Source organism: Candoia aspera, chromosome 4 (assembly GCF_035149785.1).
Source record: "Candoia aspera isolate rCanAsp1 chromosome 4, rCanAsp1.hap2, whole genome shotgun sequence".
Classification (NCBI taxonomy): Eukaryota; Metazoa; Chordata; class Lepidosauria; order Squamata; family Boidae; genus Candoia; species Candoia aspera.
The window spans coordinates 32,949,676-32,968,500 of NC_086156.1; the positions used below are offsets into that span (position 1 = coordinate 32,949,676).

Genomic DNA, 18,825 nt, shown 5'->3' on the forward strand with positions numbered 1-18,825 from the left:
AAGGAATGACAGATGTGGAACAAATTTTATCTGATAAAAGTACAGAATGTGGAACTACAAATGCCAAGAGAATGATTTGGAAAAGGATACTTTACTGGATATACAAAAGAGGCTTGTTAAAGCCTTGAAGAAATTTGTGTAATAATAAGAATTGAAGAGAAATAAAATTCTACAACATTTCATTGAATTAAAGATTAAGACTGTTAGAAGTAAAAGGATGGAGTATAAAGTTCATTTATTCGATCAACATTAAAATAAGACATTTTCTTGCATTCTTCTGCCAACGCTTTATGGACTTTTTGCTGACATCAAGATTGAAAAATTGATTTTTTATGGATCTTATAGATAAGGGATGGATTATGGGATGAAGAGGTATCTCTTTAACCTTTTGGGGTGAAGAGTTATTAAATTTGTTTATACTTATTGTGATGAAGGTTGGAAGTCCCTTCTTTATATATTTTTTTCTTTTTCTCTTTTCCTGCACTTTTTATTCTTCCTTTCCTTTCCATTCTATTCTTTCTCCAAGTTTATTTTGTATTAGTTTTTACTATTGTAAAAGGGACGCGGTGGCGCTGCGGGTTAAACCGCTGAGCTGTCGATCGGAAGGTCGGCGGTTCGAAACCGCGCGGCGGGGTGAGCTCCCGTTGCTCGTCCCAGCTTCTGCACACCAAGCAGTTCGAAAACATGCAAATGTGAGTAGATTAATTGGTACCGCTTCGGCGGGAAGGTAACGGCGTTCCGTGAGTCATGCTGGCCACATGACCCGGAAGTGTCCTATGGACAACGCTGGCTCCAAGGCTTTGAAACGGAGATGAGCACCGCCCCCTAGAGTCGGACACGACTGGACTTTACGTCAAGGGAAACCTTTACCTTTACCTTTACTATTGTAATTAAAATTCTTAATTGAAATTATATTTGAGAAATGCGTATAGATACATACACATAAAATTCAGAGCTACCAGGCTGTTTTTACAACTACTTAAGCAGATCAAGCAAAATGCTCTAACTTCTGTTCTATCACTGCAAGCTATTTTGTCCTTTCTCAGAAAACTAAACCACAAGGTTTAGTTAACAAAACTACTCAATACCATTTACATGTTTAATTTGATATAGCTCTACTAAAGGGTGCAAACAAAGCAGCCTGCCAGTCTCCTCTAACTGGAGAAAACATCAGTATTAAATTTTCCAAGAAGTTAGGCCTTTATATGCGCAGGCAGATTGACTCCCAAATTTTACAATATGAGTATTAAATCTGAGCCATGAGAGTTCTCCTATGACTACAGTATCAAGTTCAATTCCTACTCTTTCTGATGCAGTAAACTTCAGAATCTTGCAGCTATGTGTCATATGTACTCAGCATCACAGTATTAGTACAGCTTCTTTTCTAGGGATCTTACAGATTAAGACTAAATATAAAATACTTGAACAGTTAATTGCCCTGTTAATTATTCTGTTCAGGCAGGGATTTCCATCACAGCCCCCATGGCATCCATAAATAAATTAGTACATTTAAAAAATGGATATAAGCTCCTAAGATCTCCACTTTTTTTTTCCCAGTTTTTATTTTCTGAAAAGTTTGCTAACCCCACACTCCTACCAAACAAAACAAACACACATTTGACTGATAATAGGAGTTAAACTCTTTATTCCATTCAGAGGCATCTGGCAAGTGAAGCTGCATAGGGGGCACATTACAGAAGAGAAATGATCAATACTTTATTGAATACTGAAGTCATTTAAAGAATCACTTTCTAGCTATATGAAATACTCCATATTGTCATGTCTCAACTGAAAGTAAAAGACATGATTTTACCACACTAAAGTCTACAAATTTAAAGAGAAATGACAATATTTATGTCAGCAGGTGTAAATGTAGCACTTATTTTGTAAAATAAAGCTGTTAAGGAAAACATATCAATCTTTTCCAATATTAAGAATACTGGACTCAGATTTTAAAAAATCACTATGTCCTTCTCTTACTCCAGTAATTGTAAGTTCATTGTAAGAAAACAAAAATCTCCTAAAGTTTAGGTAAAGTACTGTTTCCCCCCCCAAAATCCCCAAGAAACTTGTTTTTCTTTCCTTCTGCTAAACTACAACATACATTTGTGTTTTTAAGCCAATTAGTAAAGAAAAGATGCAGTAAAAAAAAACCAACTTTTTTTTTCCAAAAGTTATCTAATCTGTACAACAACGATCTTTGGGAAAATGATCTATTCTATGTAGAAATGCCTCTATTTTCTTATCAATCTAAGAGGTAGATCAACAAAATGGTGAAACAAACTTGTTTTTTGCTAATTGTGCCCCTCCAAACAGTGCAGCATAGCAGTTCCAATCTTCTCATGCACAGAAACATCACAAACAAAAGGGTCCGAGGTAATAGCATGGCTCGTGCACCCAGGGAGGCATGCACACGCACAGCAGTCTTTATGCACCATGTGTTGCCACATTGTTAAAACTGAGGTAGACTGAAGTTTATGTAGAAACTTGAATGCATATTACCACAATCATGATTCAAATTACATTCTGAAATTAAAGAAAAAAATGGTAAATTTCCTGTGATCCCTGCCTTTTAGTACATACTCTTGTTTTGTGGTGTTGCAAAATGTGCATAAATGCTGCTGTATCTTGTTTGTAAGCCAAGCTTGAGGTTGTATGAATTCATTTTTATTTTAAAAAACCTTCTAAGTGGCTTAGTGTGGCCCATAATAGCGGATATGTAAACTTAGCCTTTCATTACCTTTAAATGGGATCATCAAACAATGTTTGATCTCGCCTCCCTCACCCAATACAGTGGTAACTGAAAAGAGTATGAAGCAATCTGCTGGAGAACAGAGAACCCATGCCTCCAAACTGTCCAACAGATCAAGCATATTACCAAACTGAAGATGAAGCTTGCTCTTTGAAACAGAACGACAACATATAAATGGGCTGCAAATGTTTTAGCATTAGTAGGTAGATAGTGATGGTCAAAGGCACAAAGGGTTCATGCATTCAATCAAGTAATACAAGAAAAAATGTCCAGTCTCTAAAAGACTTCCTAAAATTTACCCACAAGTCCCAGCCTCTTGCCATCACTTCCTTGTTCTGTTCCCAACAAAGTACCATCAATTTTTTTTTTCATCCCATCTTAAAAGAAAAATAATGGCATTGCTGCAATGAGTATGTTGGCATTTGTTTAGGTTATCTTTTGAACATTCACTGATTCCCTACCCCCCCAAACAAATGATTGTGTTGACACCCTCAGATATAATCTAAGGCTATTTTTTTTTCCATCTCACTCCTGTCAGCCAACAGCTAGAAACCACCTACAACATTTCTTCCATCTCAATAAATTCTGTAGCATTCCTAGGCTGTTGGCTGATCAAATTTATCATTTTTTAAAAAAATAAAATGCTCAAGAACTATTAGCTTTATAAAGTATACAAAATACAAAAAAAGCAAAAAAAAAAAAAGGCAAAAAAGGAATAATTTCTTATTTGAGGTATTAAATGCCTGAGGTAGTTTAGTAAAATGCATATTCATCTTTTCATGCCTGGCCAACACCACTGAAACCTCTCTTAGTTTATACACGGCAGTATTGTGTAAAAATGCACCCAAACGTTAAAAAAAATGCCACTTGGTTAACATTGGGAATAACACTTAACCTCTTTGTCAATGCCCTTGTTCTAAACTCCAGTCCCATCCCCAAATCCCACCCTTCCATCATCTTTGCTTCTTTTACAAGTGGAATAGAAGAGCAATGCCTTTACTTTTTTAAACCAGTGAACTCAAAAGAGAAAGCTTCATTAAATCAATGTCTAAAATTGCTGGGGAATAGTAAGAATAATAAAAGAAGACTAGCAAGTTTATGTTAAACTGTGAGAATAGAACAAAAGGGAAGTGAAGGGGTCCTTAGTTTAAAGCTGGGTTTCAAAAGTAAGAGAGCCTAAAGAATACATTCTCAGAGACAGTATGCCAACTGTAGCTGGTCCTCAAACAAACTGACTGGCTTGGTGAAACTTTTGCGTATCGTTCCAACAGGTGCCCATAACCTGTCCATTACAGTTTAGTCTCTCTCTCTCTTTGGTTTGGCATCTGTCTCTGAAGGGTCTTTTACTAAACCTTTATTTTCGTCTCTGCTGAGGCTGTCCACTTGGTGCTGTCTTCTGTTGTTGTTGCTGCCTTCTTACCTGAGCCAGTATTTCCTGAATTTTTCGCTGGGCAAGCTATAAGACAGAGAGAAAATGTCATTAGAGAATTTCATGCCTTTCTCTCTCCTAACCCCCATCCCATTTCTCAAATATATTTGAGACTGTGTAACCCTTAACTGCACAACACATCTGCTCTCTGCAAGCTTGACCAAGGATTACTACAATTACTGTTACAATTATTTAACCCACCTTTTTGGACAACAAATAGAAAAATTAGTAAATAAATAAGCAGCAAACTAAATTAGAAGCTTGTACACAACCAAATGGTCAAAATGAACCTATGCTAGCCAAAGGTTTAGAAGTGAGGGGGGCCAAGAAAGATTTTCATAATTTAAAATAACCCAGATAGTAAGTCACTGGCATTTGTGCACAGATCACTAGTTAAAAAAAAAACTTCTTTCACAGATACTTCAAAAGGAAATACAAAAGTTAATTATTATAACAGACTGGTTCAGTGGGAAATGCCATGTTCCTTTTAAGGTTACAATTATTAAACTATGAAAAAGTCGAAGAATTCTATTTCACACAGAACCATCCACCAACCTGGCATGCGTAGAAATGACCAGTTATTTTCACAACCACCTGATCATTTTCATCTGGTGTCTGGTCACGTGGAACAACAACTTCTGCACTTGTTAAATTCTGAAGCTCGTTTACCTGTTTAAAAAAATAGTAAAATCATTATATTGACCTATCAAATCTTATAACCTAGACTTACATTATGAGTGACATGTGGGTGTACTCAGGAAAATAGTTAATTTGTTTAAATATAAATTACATTAAAATAGTTAATATAATTATTCCCAATGTATACAACCTTTTACACTATCTGCTTCATTAGAAATTACTTTTGAGTGGATGATACCTAGATGAAAGGGACTATTTTCAAAAGGGTAAAACAAAGTAAAAAATATTGTGTGCCAGCAGCTGAAGAAAGGTAGGGAAGGAGAGCAGATTTGTGGAGAATGACTATGGGTTTATATAGGTAATTGATTGGGTTTTTTGTAGGGTGGGGTGTAGGAGGAGAAAGGAAGGATGTACAAAATGTGGAAGGAAAGGGATTTCTGTAACTGCCTTGAGGTTAAGGAAGATTTGCAAGAAGGGCAAGGAGTGTGGTGGAGTGCAGCAAAGAAGGGTTACATTCCCCCCTGCCCTTATAATTACTATTGTTAGGTACAGCTGTAGCCTCACTGAAAAGCTAACAAACAGTTGCTGTTACTGTGCTGCTGAGCAGGGTGATGATCCTAGGGCTGCAACTTTCTGGAATTGCTGCAATTACCAGCACTTACTCACTTACTCCTTCCTTCCTCCACCCCAACCCACAGACTCTGGATAGCATACAACAAAGTAAAAAAACTCAACCAAGCAAACCAGAATCACACCATCACTGAAATTCCACAGACAGCCCCCAGAAATATTAAAACTCAATTAAAAGAAATTGTGTTGCTGTAACACCTTTATGAAACGTCAGGAGGAAAGAAGCTTCTCAAATCCTTCTACAGTACAAGATGTTCCAAAGTACAGGGACGACAACAGAGGTTTGCTGCCTGGTCCATCGGCAGATTCCAAGGTGCCCTAAGGCTGTAAGGAGCTGGACAAGACAAGACAGAATAACTGTCCAGTAATCAGCTGATTCTCTGTTGGCCCTTACACTAACTCTAGATGGGGCTGCACTCCCCATGAAGGGGCAGATCTGTAGCTTGTGGGTTTTCCTGGACTTGTGTCTCCTTCAGCAGGTGGAGCTTTGCCTGGTATTCCTGTAGCAGCCCTTTTCAGAGCAGAGGCCTTAGCATTAGTCACTCACACCCTTATTACTTTGACGTTGGACTACTTCAGCCTACTTTACTAGGGGCTGACCTTGTGGACTACAGGTAGCCCTCAAGTCACAATGGCAATTGGGACCAGAATTTTTGTCACTGAGTGATGCAGTTGTAAAGCGTGACATCACGTGACCGCATCGCTTAGCAACAGCAATCCCCGCAATCCCTGTTGCCATCATTAAGCAAGCACCTCCTCTCAACTTCCTGCTGGCTTCCAACAACCAAAGTCAGTGGACAAGCTGGCATGAAGCTGCAGGTCCCAGGCAGTTTGCAAGCAGGCCAGTAGGCAGCTAAGTGGCTGCTGCTGGTGGGAGAGGAAGGGAGGGGATATGTGGGTGGCCAGGAAGGCACAGCACAAGCACAGCGGGGCTTGTGGTTGATGCTGCTGGGTAGGAGAGAGTGCACGAGGGTGCATGAGTGGTGGGGAAGGCACGGTGTGAGTGCAGCAAGGCTTGGATTGGCTGCTGCCGGGTGGGGGAGGGTGCACGAGTGCCTGGGGAGGTGTGGTACAAGCACAGCAAGGCTCAGGGAAACTGCGTGGGTGGAGGAGACTTACCTGAGCAACTAGCAATCTTCTCTGTTGGCTTCCCTATTGACTTTGCTTGTGGGAAACCAGCAGGGAAGGTTGCAGATCACAATCATGTGGCCATGGGACAATGCAACTGCTCTAAGTGCAAGCTGGTTGCCAAGTGTCCAGATCATGATCATGGGACCGCAGAGGCAGTGGGACAACCAGAACTTCAAGAACTGGTCGTAACCACCACTTGTTCAGTGCCATGGTAATTTCAGTTGCTGAATGAGTGGTCATTAACTGAGGACCATCTGTACTTGGAAACTTCAACTGTGCACAAATGCAGCAGCCTGTCAGAAGCCAGAATAGTGCTACACCAAAACTACAGGTACTACATAACCTACCAGTTTGTTTCTGGGGACAATTCAAGTTAGTTGCTATTATTTCTGGATGCCTATATTACTTTTATCCAGATTACTTAGCAGACCACCTATTCCAGAGGGAATCAACCCTTTCTGTTCTATGTACCCATGAAGGACACTCTGAGTTGCCTTCCTTGAGATCTCAAGGGTGGGTGGGTGGACCTAGAAACATTTTTTTCAATTCCTTTTTCATCACAGAAAAATATGTTATCTCCTGAAATCAATATAGTCCAGACAGTCCTATTTTTCCACAGAACCACAAAAGTCTGACTGTTTAAGAGACATTTGGACATTAAGAGTTGTGGTGTGGATTTTTTTTAATCCTCCGATGTGTTTCTGTGATCTTTGGTTTTATATTATTGGTATGTTTATGATAATTTATGATATGATTATTGTTATTTCATGTTATTTTATTTGGATTTAGTCATCCAGAATGTATAAAGCTAGGCAGGACATAAATGGTAGCTAGAAAATAATAAATACACAAACAAGCAAGCAATTCTGCTAGCTAGCTTTGGGAGAGGAGAGGCTAGAAGAATCTATATGCATTCCTGGGCCTCGAATCAGAGACTTTGTTTTATAAGATAATCTGGTAAAATATTTTTTTCCACATTTTAATACTTGCCGTTTTGCCACCTTTACCAATAACTCTACCAGCAGCGTAGGATGGCACTTTTATATGAGCTTCAAGTTTCACTTCCTCTTTAGGTCCAAAGAAATTTTCTTCCTTAAGTTTCCCATAGATTCTCCCTTGGGCCTTTAAAGTAAAAATCAATCAAAACTGTCAAACACTAAATTACAGAAAGTAGTACATAATGATAAAGACTGCATTTCTGTGATTCTTCCACCATTCCCATTTTCTACTATAAGAATAGCAGAAAAATATCAGAAATAAATACCAAGCTTTAAATCTTACATTGATTTTTTCATCAACTGAACAATTTAATATTAAAAATACTAACTCAAGGATATTAGAACATAATTTCCTAGAAGGATGGTTAATAGTTGTGCAAGCATCACTGAGTCTTAAAAGAGCATCAGGAACACTGGAGCTGATATTAATTTGTCAGAGATTAACCTGCAAGTAGCCAATGACACAGTGATCAACAGAATGTGTCTGAAAAAAATTTTTAATCACTTTTTTGGAAGATATAATCTCCTATTTGAATGCTGCAGCAAAAGACACCCAGTAATAAAATTACAAATTGGCCATAAGAAATATGGGTGCATTTTGCTCCATGCACAACATAACCTGTTATCCAAAACTTTAAATAATTCCAAACCACTGTTTGCCTCAGGCAACTGTTTCAAATGTAGAAAAATCCTTCATATCTTACTATTGCATTAAAGGATTTATATGGCCTTTAACTCAGTCAAACTGCAATTTTGGCACTGGTGTCATCTTTTAACAGAATTAAGCTGTCCAATTATCCTCAGTTACACCTTTAAAAATCACAAGGGCAGTCTTAGTTCACTGTGCAGCATTTCTGTATTTATAAGCATAAGTAGTATCTGATTACCTAATTCAAACAGTAAAATACTGAAACTATGTTCTGAAATGTAGCAGTTCCACAGCTTTTTTGGGGTATTCAGAGTGCTATGGTTACACGGAAGCATTGTTTCTGTAACCCAAGTGTAGGAAAACTTCTCAGCAGGTGAGAACCATTCTGATGGCCAAGGGCTAGAGAGTTTTCCTTCCCCATTTCATAACCTAGAAGTGAAATGAAATCACATTTTGATGGTTTGTCACAAAAGTTAGGTTGTATGATTTTGGGGGGCACTGAGGACTGCAAAACAGGGGAATAAGGTGACATGTTATTTGCATATCCCTGCTCTACACTGTCATTTCCAGCTGAGTGCTATAAATACTGCTACTGTATTTCTCTTGTTGGGGCAACATTTTTTAAAGCTGACATGTTTTTCCTGCTTACGTTTATAACTGAGTACAGTAATTAGTATATGTTTATAAAAATTAGACAGGAGCAACTGCACAGAAATTTAACTTCTGCATATTCTATTATTTACCTAAAAACTACAATTTATTTGAATATAAAACAATACTCCAAGGAAGACTGAAGAATCAGATATAGTCTTTTGGTAATGTATCTCCAATTACCCCAAAATCCAAACAAACAATCAGCATCAGATACTTTAAAATGATACCTTGAACTGTGCCTCTGGTGGTCCAGTAATTATCACCATTCTCAGTTTGGCATCTGGTCCTTCAGCAGGTGCTATCTGGAACACAAGTGACATATTTAAGAAATGATTAGATCCTCCTCTGCCCTCTGGACTCTAATGAACAGCATTTTAAGAAAGAAAATACACTTATTTCAATTCCAGAACACATTGGTTAAAAGTCTTTTTATGAGGGTGGGCTTCCAGGTGAGGTTCTATGGCCGACTAGATGTCTCTGAAGGAGCAGAGATAGCGCTGCAGCAGCAAACAGCAGCCAGCAGTGATTTCTGGCCTGGAAAGTCTTTCCGGATAAAGGAGAGACCAACAGATTGCCCACCTGCACCCTGGACTGCTGCTCCTCGTGAGAAGACCATGGGATGGAAGTCTTGTGGGTTTCTCGTGAGCAGAGTGGCAGGGGGTCAAGGGAAAAACAGCACACTCGTACAAGCAAGCCGGAGCCTTTTAAAGGACACTAACTTCAATCAAATCCTCACTTTCAGATACAATCAATTTACAGTTGAAAAGAGCTTTTTGAAAACAGCAGGAAAAGAAAACAACCTCTTGGTGAGTCAGCCTTCTTTCTGAATTGCAGAAACTAAAGCAAAGAGGAAAATAATATTTTTAAAACAACAGCATAGAGCTTAACAAGATTTTGACTAAAAAAGTTATACTGTAAACAGATAAAGAGGACTGTACAAATTTGAAAGATTAGTATTTTGGCAAAAGTGCTTTTGGTGCTATTTTGAATTAAATAAATAGACCAGACCTTCATGGGAATGTTGATTGTTTGACATCGAAGGGAAGAGACAATTGGCAGAATTTACAAAGCAAGGAGATAAGTGTAACATGAGATCGATTGTGTCCTTAAAACTACGGAGAGATAGACTGGACTAAAGCCTTACAGGTATAGGAAAGGTGAAAGGGGGGGAAAAAAGGAGAAGCTTGCCTTTTACTTTCATCTTCATAATTTATTTACTTTTACTTTTGGATTATAAATAAAATAATGGCAACCACCAGAAAAGCTGCAAGACTTGGTGAGCGAAGGAGAGGATTGGCGCAACCAACAGAAAAGGGGACTACTCCAGAAATATTACAGCAGATGTTTGAAGAGATGTGGAAGCAGGTACCTGAATCTGTCAAATGTATTAAAAGTGAGCTGGTTGCTTGTAAAGTGAGAATGGAAGTAAGGCTTGTAAAGATAAAAGAAGAGATGAAAGAAGAAGTTACCAAAAAAAAATTGAAGACCCTATAGGACAATTTACGGGAGAAGTTAAACAAATTAATGACAAAGTGAAAATTTTAGAAAGTAAAACAGAAATAATAAACAGAGAGATGGAAAAGGACTTAGACAATCTGGCATTACTGGAATTGAGAGAAGAAGAATTTTGCTTGAGACATAAGACTAGTTCCAGAGGATCCTGGGGAAGACACCAAAGAAAAGGTTTTTCAATCTTTAACCAACTTTTCGGAATGGGATGAAGATGATATGGAGGCAGAAATTGACAAAGGGTATAGAATGAACACGCGATCTTCAAAATTAAGAAATGTACCAAGGGATATTCTTGTGCACTTTGTCAGAAAGAAGACTAGACCCAAGTTTTGCAGCAGCATTTTACTACCAGACTGAAGATTAATAATGCAGATGTGATTGTACTTAAAAGAAATCCTGATCAGAATATTGCACAACAAAAAGAGGTTTTTTGTTTACTGACAAGTTCAAACAGAAAAAGATACCATTTTGATGGGACTGGAAGGAGTGATCTTCACATTTTATTACACCTGGTGGACTTGCAAAAATGCCAGAATATTTTTCGTCCAGTGTTACAAAGAATTTTAAAGATTAATATTCAATTAAAACTAGAACTCATCTTGTTGGGACTAATGAATAGACAATTAGAAAAGACTTATGGAAGACTGTTTTTACATATAACTGCTGTGAGATTATATGCACAAAAACGGAAAGACTCTGAAATACCCACAGCAGAGGAATGGTGGGTAAGGATGACAGAATTAGCAGAGATGGCAAAATTGATAGAGAAAGGACAATAACTACATTTATTAGTGACTGGAAATCCCTTACGGACTTTTTGCTAAAAAAGTAAAAAGTGAACTTGTGATTTATAGGTTTGATTATTAGAAAGGGTAGATTATGGAAAGAAGGAAATTATGTTGTAACCTTAGAGAGAGAGGGTAAAATGTAAATGTACTTGTAACTGCTGTTAAGAAGACCGGAAGCAGCTTGTTTTCTTTTTCTTTTCTATTTCTTTCTTTGCACTTTTTTCCCCCACTTACTTATTACTCTTCTTTACCTTCCTTACTTTTCTTTCAAAATTTGTATTGTTTTCATTCTTTTAAAAATTTCTTTAATAAAAATTATATTAAAAAAATCTTGTTATGAGGGTACAGCTGTTAGAAATGGTCTTTTTCTTTAAAGTCCTTCATCTGGATTAAACATATTTCTATGTAATTATATATCCTGCTATCAGAGATGCACTATTTGGCAACTGGAAATTACTGGAAAGGAATAATTTAATTGTGAAGAGTAATATTTTTTATCCAGCATCTTCCATCTCCTGAAAACTAAATGCTTTCTGCTATGATGCTGCTGCATGGCTTTTCTTTATTCAGCAAATATCAGACATGTCTGATCTTGAAATATATGAAATGAGCTGAAGTCTAGACAAGTAGGCTTCTCAAATAGTAAACCATTTGCTTTTCTTGTTTTGAATTAAACATTTAAAGCATTGCAGGAACAATTAAGCTTCAGTTCAAAAACATGGCCTAAAGGTTTAAGCCATGCTAAGAACAATTATCTAAAAGTCATGACCACCAAGGAAGGTTTGGGGTTTTTTTTTACAGCTTCTATTTCACCTCTCAAATAACTTTTAAAAACGTTCTTGTAATTATCTTGTCTCTGAACAAACCAGGAATATCCATTCTATAAACACGAAGTACCAGTTACTGCTTGATATTCAAGGCATGGTCTGTAAGGTGGCCACAGAACAGTGCCTGTAGAAACTTGCTGTAACAGTCAAGAAGACTGTGGTATTTAAAGTTGATCAGTTTAATGTTACCTTAATAGATGCACCTGCAAAACGAGAAAGTTGCTTGATGTGCTGCCCTTGCTTGCCAATAATGGCTCCCACTGCTAAGGCTGGGATGAACAAATGAACTGTCTCAGACTCTGGTTGTTGCTGGAACGAGAAAGAAAACACAGGCAGGCTATGATCAACCCAAGCAGTGTCACTATCACTGCCTAGTCTGGCAATGAAACATCTGCAAGAAAACAACAAGGTTCAGAGAGAACCAAGGACTCCACAGTTCAACCCTGAGCTACAAATACTCGCTTCGATCAGTGTCATTAAGCATGCAACTACAAAGTTGAAAGCTGCAAGAAGATATTCCTTATCAGATCAACTGCTTTGTAAAAAATAAACAAATTTAACCGAATCCAAGAAAAAATAGTCAGCTGATCTTTGCTTATTCTTCCTGCCTTCTGTAGACCTAGTGGTACTTTTGAAGAGCTCCCCTAACTTTCAAACAAGTTGTGGGGAAAGGGCAGAGGGGACTTCAAAGGAGGAGAAAACGAACACCACAGAAGCCCCTTAGATAGGATAGAGTTACATTTGGATTCTATAGGCAAAAATTCCATATTGAAAATAACATTAAGCCAAGATTTCTTTTTTCATTTTATTATTTGCTGACTTGACTCTTGGCGACTATATAGACAAATCCATGCAATTTTCTCGGTAACGTTTTTTGGAAGTGGTTTGCCATTGTCTTCCTCCTAGGACTTAGAGACAGTAAATGACCCAAAGTTACCCAGCTGGCTTTCTGCCTAAGAGAGAACTAGAACTCACAATTTCCCAGTTTCTAGCCAAGTACCTTTAACCACAACACCAAACTCATTCTTAAGCCAAGATTATACCTATAAAATATTAGGTTTTAAAAGTGGTATTAAATATACAATTTAAATCAAATGCTTAACAGAGAGAGACAATTACACACACACTCAATTAACTTCAAAAAATCAGTGGTTTAAAATGAAGCGTATGCAGTAAATTCAGAATATATGCAGTAAAAAATAGGCATAAAATAGCTATAGTCTGTTCAATAGAGAATTTTACCAAGTTTTGCTAATGTCTTATCTAATGTCCTCGAGTTCTTTTTTTTTTTAATGACAATTTTCCTTCAGGGCACATAACGAAGTTATAATTAATCTACTAATTTTTATCTTCTAACTGAACAAAGAAGGTAGCAAGACAAAAACTAAAAAGGAAAAAAAAAACCAAGAATGAAAATTGAAGAATGAAAAAAATGCAAATATTTTAAATACCATCTGTACAAAGAGAATCTATTAGGTTTAACAGGAGAGCTCTCCCAAATATGCTGTTATGCTCATTTTTCAGCTGAAGGAATTTCTCACACTTTAAAATACTACTTATACATGCTTATGTTTTCTAGTATTTTTCAATATAAACCTAGCATCTAATAATGTATACTATATCTAAGTCTTGCATAATCTTGCATAAATGTATACACACAAAAATATGGACAATAAACCTACAGCAAGATTTAAGGTGAAAGAGGTAATTTTGGGAAATTTTCTGGGAAATTTTCTAGATTTCTCCAGAGGTTTTTGACCTCAGTTTATGACTGGGCATTACCACCAAAGATGGCAGTAAATGCCAATACCTTCACAATCTAATTGACACTATAAGAAAGTAACAATTTACGTAACATAATTTCAACGGAGTATTCTGCCATTTATGGATTAAACTCATTAATTCTGTGTGATTTTTAAGTATAGTTTTCAAAGGAATTAAATGGCACAAAAAGTTCCAATGATAGACTGCAAATTCTAAATTGAAGTTTAAGGTTTTCAAAAGAACTTACTGTACTTAATATTACTGTTTATATAATACTAGGAGACTCCCCTGATTTAAAATAAAGTTGATATACACCATTTTTCAAATACTGTTAATGGCTATAATAGAGGAAACCTAAGGAACATCTGAATTTGATTTATTTAAAACCAAGCTTTTGACCATTCTTTTTGCAGCAAATATATTCAGGGTTTTGTTCTATAATCAAATCTGATTTTATTTTTATTATGAAATTTAAATTTTATTATGAAATTTAAATACACTTAAGATACATGTTTTATTAATTTACAAGTTTTCCAAAAGGAACTTGTTCATCTATATTATAGTGAAACAGCTGTAAATGTTCTATCACTATCTATTAAGGTTTGGCAGATGCATGGCAAGTTGACCCAAGCAGGCCAGAATAAATAACAAGTATAATCCTGGAACGGACTAATAAATTGCTCAGTCAATTTCAAAATTTTATCTATTCTTGGCTGTCTAGATTAATCACCAAAGCTACTCCCCAAACTATTCTATCATCGTGATCACTGTGATTATCACATCATAGTAAACCTTATTCCTGTCAGCTTATAAGCAATTTAAAAAATATAATTAAAAATACAATAAGTATTGTTTTAAAATATCTAAACTCTAGGATCATGCATGGCAGTTGGCGATAATGGCCTGTAGTCTGAGAGAAACATTTGTTACAAAAATATCTTACACATAATGCATTGCAAACTATATATACATATAGCTCTGAATCAGTAGAAGATCCAATAGTCACTTGAAACAATATTGTTTAAATCAGTTCCAAGACAGATTTGTAAGGGCAGCAGTGTCACTGAGCTTGTTTTTGAAATAGCCATTTATGTTTCTTGACTGTGGCTCTGACATCTTTGTCAATATCACCCTCATAAAAACTGTGTATCTTAAAACACAATGGCTTTTCAGCTATTTTTAGTAACTGAATGCAAAAAGGTATCTGTATCTAATATGAAATGAACTCATCTTTTACTCCATATTGTTACTGACTTCAAATTATTCCTAAATAAATTTGCATCAGCTGTATAAAAAGCAAAACGCATACGTAAAAATCTATTAAAAACCCCGAACTTGTGCCGACAAAATTTGAACTCACTCTAAGTATTCCTACATTCTCTCTTGAAAATCAGTTGCTGCAGTTGGTACTTTTTATATTGTTTAGCAGAACCATCTACAATTCTAAATATGTTAAAAGGCATCTGCATTATTTTGTCACCTTAAATGAATTTCACTACTGACACTCAAGAGCCATTTTGGTGTAGTGGTTAAGGCATCAGGCTAGAAACCAGGAGACTGTGAATTCTAGTCCTGCCTTAGACACAAAGCCAGCAGGGTGACCTTGGACCAGTCACCTTCCCTCAGCCCTAGGAAACAGGCAATAGCAAACCACTTTTGGAAAAAAACTTGCTAAGAAAACTGCAGGGACTTGTCCAGGCAGTCTATGAGAATCAGACACGATTGAACTGATTAAAAAAACCCTGACTTTCTCAGCACTTTTCTATCATGAATTCATTTATGTTACCCTCCTGCCTACAATCTTACCTCATTATAGTACTATACCTTGCGAACTTAAATGAAACCATCATTCTATTTTCAAATGACAAATCCCAAAATAATTTATACAGTGAAGAAAATTAAATGTTGCCCTTGTCTATGTAGGAATCTTAGTTATGCTAAATGCTGAGATTCAGAGAAAAAGCTTTAATAGTGTCCAGAAAACAAATTCCCTTTAACTTGATACATGTAAGCTAGTGGATTATATGGCCAATGATTGGCATATACCATTATTTATTTATTTAATTGTGGTGAATTGTTTGAGGATCTGAAATGACTAAACTCAGGTTTCCTGGCTTAATGATTCTGATTAGTATTTAGTATTTAGACATAGTTATTGTCTCTTTTTAATAAGTATGTTGCATTCCGTTGTATAAAGTAGTCTTTACAGTCAAGAAAACTGTTTTAGAAAAACCTGTTTAAAGACTAACTGTCGTAACAGTGAGACACACGCTGAGACGAGGAGTAGTTCTCTAATGTTTATTACTGCTACATAAACAGAATCCTAACAAACTGAAGAAGCGTGGGAAAACCCAGACATATAAACCCCAAAGGCTAAGGCGGGCCTGATCTGTGTCTCTTTGAATGGCTGCTTAATTCCTCAGTACTACGCATGTGCTTTACAGCCTGGATGGGAGCCCCCTGCTCGCCATCCTTACTCATGACACTAACAACAGAAACAACAACCATTCTTAAAAATACCTCATTGAAAGACAATTTATATATACAAATGAAAATGAAAGGAGGTATTATCACATATGAGAGAGTAAGTGGTGCTTTCTGCATTGTCTCTAACAAAACCTATATAGATTTTAACAACAGTTTAGTGATTTACCCTTTGCATAAAGAAATCCTTGGTTCAGTTCCTGGCCTCTGTAACTATGGCTAGGAAATACCCTGTCTGGAACCTAGAAAGCTGCCAGTGGTCATTTTAAGCATGCCGACTAGAAAATTCTGGAAACTAAAGTTCATGCATCTTGAGTGTACCCAGATTCAGGAAGACTAGCGAAGACCACATAAACTTAGATAATTCATCTTCTTCAGTGTAAGACAGCTTCTTGTGTTTTCTTTAACTGAAATCATTTGTTTACTGGAAAACTATCTCTCAAGAGAAACGAATGAGAGCACAATATAATCCCCCCAAAACAACACCTTATACAAGAGGTACTGAATCATAACATCTTGCCATAATGCCATGTCACCACTGACTACTTTCCAGGAACTCTTGTTAGATCAGATATATATTTTGCCATGTGTGTGTCTGTGTGTGTCTATGGCACAAACACTAGAATTAAATGATGGGGGGCAGATGTATAAACATTGTTTTAAATAAACAGCTTCAACATGCAATATATTGACAGAGGAGTATGGCTAGACAATAGTGAAAAAGAATTGTAGTAAATTCCACTATCAGGACAATGACAGACTTAATAATAATTTTCAGATATTCTTTAACGAGATGTATATGGACAAGAATCACTTATCAACCCCAGAATTCCCCATTTATCTGATTCCCAGGGACACAGCTGGTCATATTCTCACTGGATGTATATACTTCTCTCTAATCTAATCTAAAATGTTACCTACCCAAATGTTGTGTGAACTGTCGTTCTCTTCACATGTTGTGCTATTCTACTTCAACACTTCAACATCATGAAAAGTCACACTAGACATTCCTACTAAATCAGGGATACCAACATCTCAGTCATCCAATATATAAATGTTAACAGTTATAACCTACTGTCCAAAATATACAAACAGACATTACCCCAAATGGAGGATATGAAGAGGCAGCAGCGGCTGAAGCAACACCCACTGTGGGAGGTGGTATCCCTGAAGAAGAAGGTGGGAATAAACCCAAGGCATTCAGATTTAACCCTGGAATTAAATGTGCTTGAAGCTAGAATGACATGAAAGATAATTAGTTCAGCAATGTAATAAAAATAATTAATATCTTAAATAAGGGACTCTTTCTTGTTTAGCAGTCAAAATTTAAACAATTTAACTGGAGTGAAGCTAAAGTAGTTAATTAATTTAAAAATTAATATCAGAAACTTGTATCAACTTATATATAACAATATAAATATACTACTATTCTGCTAGAAGTAACTTTTGATTCTATGAAATAATGCTATACTGTACCTCAGCTGATGGTATTACAGCAGTACTCCAAGCCAGTTTAAAAAAGCATAATGAAACTCTACAGAACACCCCCAAATCTTATCTCAGTAACAAATTTAATGAAATCTTTCCACTATATTCCTACAATCGTACCTTCGACTTTGCATGTCCTACAACTTTACCTTCACAAATGGTTAAATACAGTATATGAAGAGAGATTACTACAATATTCATTTAGGAGAAATAGGAACTGTCTTCTTAAAAGAGTTGAAATTATCATGAAGTCACCTGAGATTGAAGTTTTCTGTTCATCATCCAATATAATGATTTAGTGTACCTTTCAATCACAATGATCAACAGCCAAATGCACTTGCCATCACAGAATACCTAACAAGCTATTCTGGAGCACTATTAAAGTATTATGAGTCAATGCATTAATGTGACCCATTCAAGCAGTTATGACTTCTTTCTGACTTAGGTATTAGCCTGAAAAAAGATATGGCTACTTTAAAGAAATGCTGCACTCATACACACACATGTTCAAATAACCTCTTTCAAATCATTTACAAAGAACATATAGGCCAACTAAATGTGATACCTTTACAACGTAATTAGGATACATAAAATCCTACTTATGACATTAAAATACAACAGGGCAGGCAAGGGTTTTCTAAGATGACTGGCTGGACTCTCCTCCTAGGAATGGGGAAAACTGGGTGGTGCCTGTTTGCATTTCTTTAATATGCATACATTTTATTAGTTTTTCCAACAGAAAGGGCAAAACATGTATAAACAATTTTTTTCCTGAAACTGATGGTGAGTTTCAGCCCTACTGTAATTATTTGGATAAATATTGGATAAAATAGCAGCAAACTTACACCCACCATAAGAAATGCACTTACATTCATAGCAGCAATATCATTTTCATATGACTCCCTGATTTTCTTCATTATTTCTTCCTCAGCCTTGGCACATGTTTCAATACTGCCTTTAACCGTAATGGTTCGTTCTGGATTATATAGTGTCAAGTCCTGCAATCTTCATAGCAGAAAGAGATGAACTGATATGCATGTAATAGCTAATATATGAAGCTGAAACTGAAAATAATTATTC

The 18,825-nt window shown here is 36.4% G+C and overlaps 1 protein-coding gene across 1 annotated transcript in view; it reads right to left on the minus strand.

The window, feature by feature from the left end:
* Nucleotides 1–1,616: 1,616 nt before the first annotated feature.
* The window catches only part of IGF2BP3 (insulin like growth factor 2 mRNA binding protein 3), a 79,552-nt gene continuing 62,343 nt past the window's right edge, over nucleotides 1,617–18,825 (minus strand). The window contains exons 9-15 of the mRNA XM_063303762.1: nucleotides 18,615–18,750; nucleotides 17,360–17,491; nucleotides 12,199–12,318; nucleotides 9,110–9,184; nucleotides 7,572–7,703; nucleotides 4,737–4,850; nucleotides 1,617–4,208 (exon numbers count right to left, since the gene is read on the minus strand). Coding sequence (XP_063159832.1) covers nucleotides 4,107–4,208; nucleotides 4,737–4,850; nucleotides 7,572–7,703; nucleotides 9,110–9,184; nucleotides 12,199–12,318; nucleotides 17,360–17,491; nucleotides 18,615–18,750 — 811 coding nt within the window. The 3' untranslated portion in view covers nucleotides 1,617–4,106. The remainder of the gene's footprint in view (nucleotides 4,209–4,736; nucleotides 4,851–7,571; nucleotides 7,704–9,109; nucleotides 9,185–12,198; nucleotides 12,319–17,359; nucleotides 17,492–18,614; nucleotides 18,751–18,825) is intronic.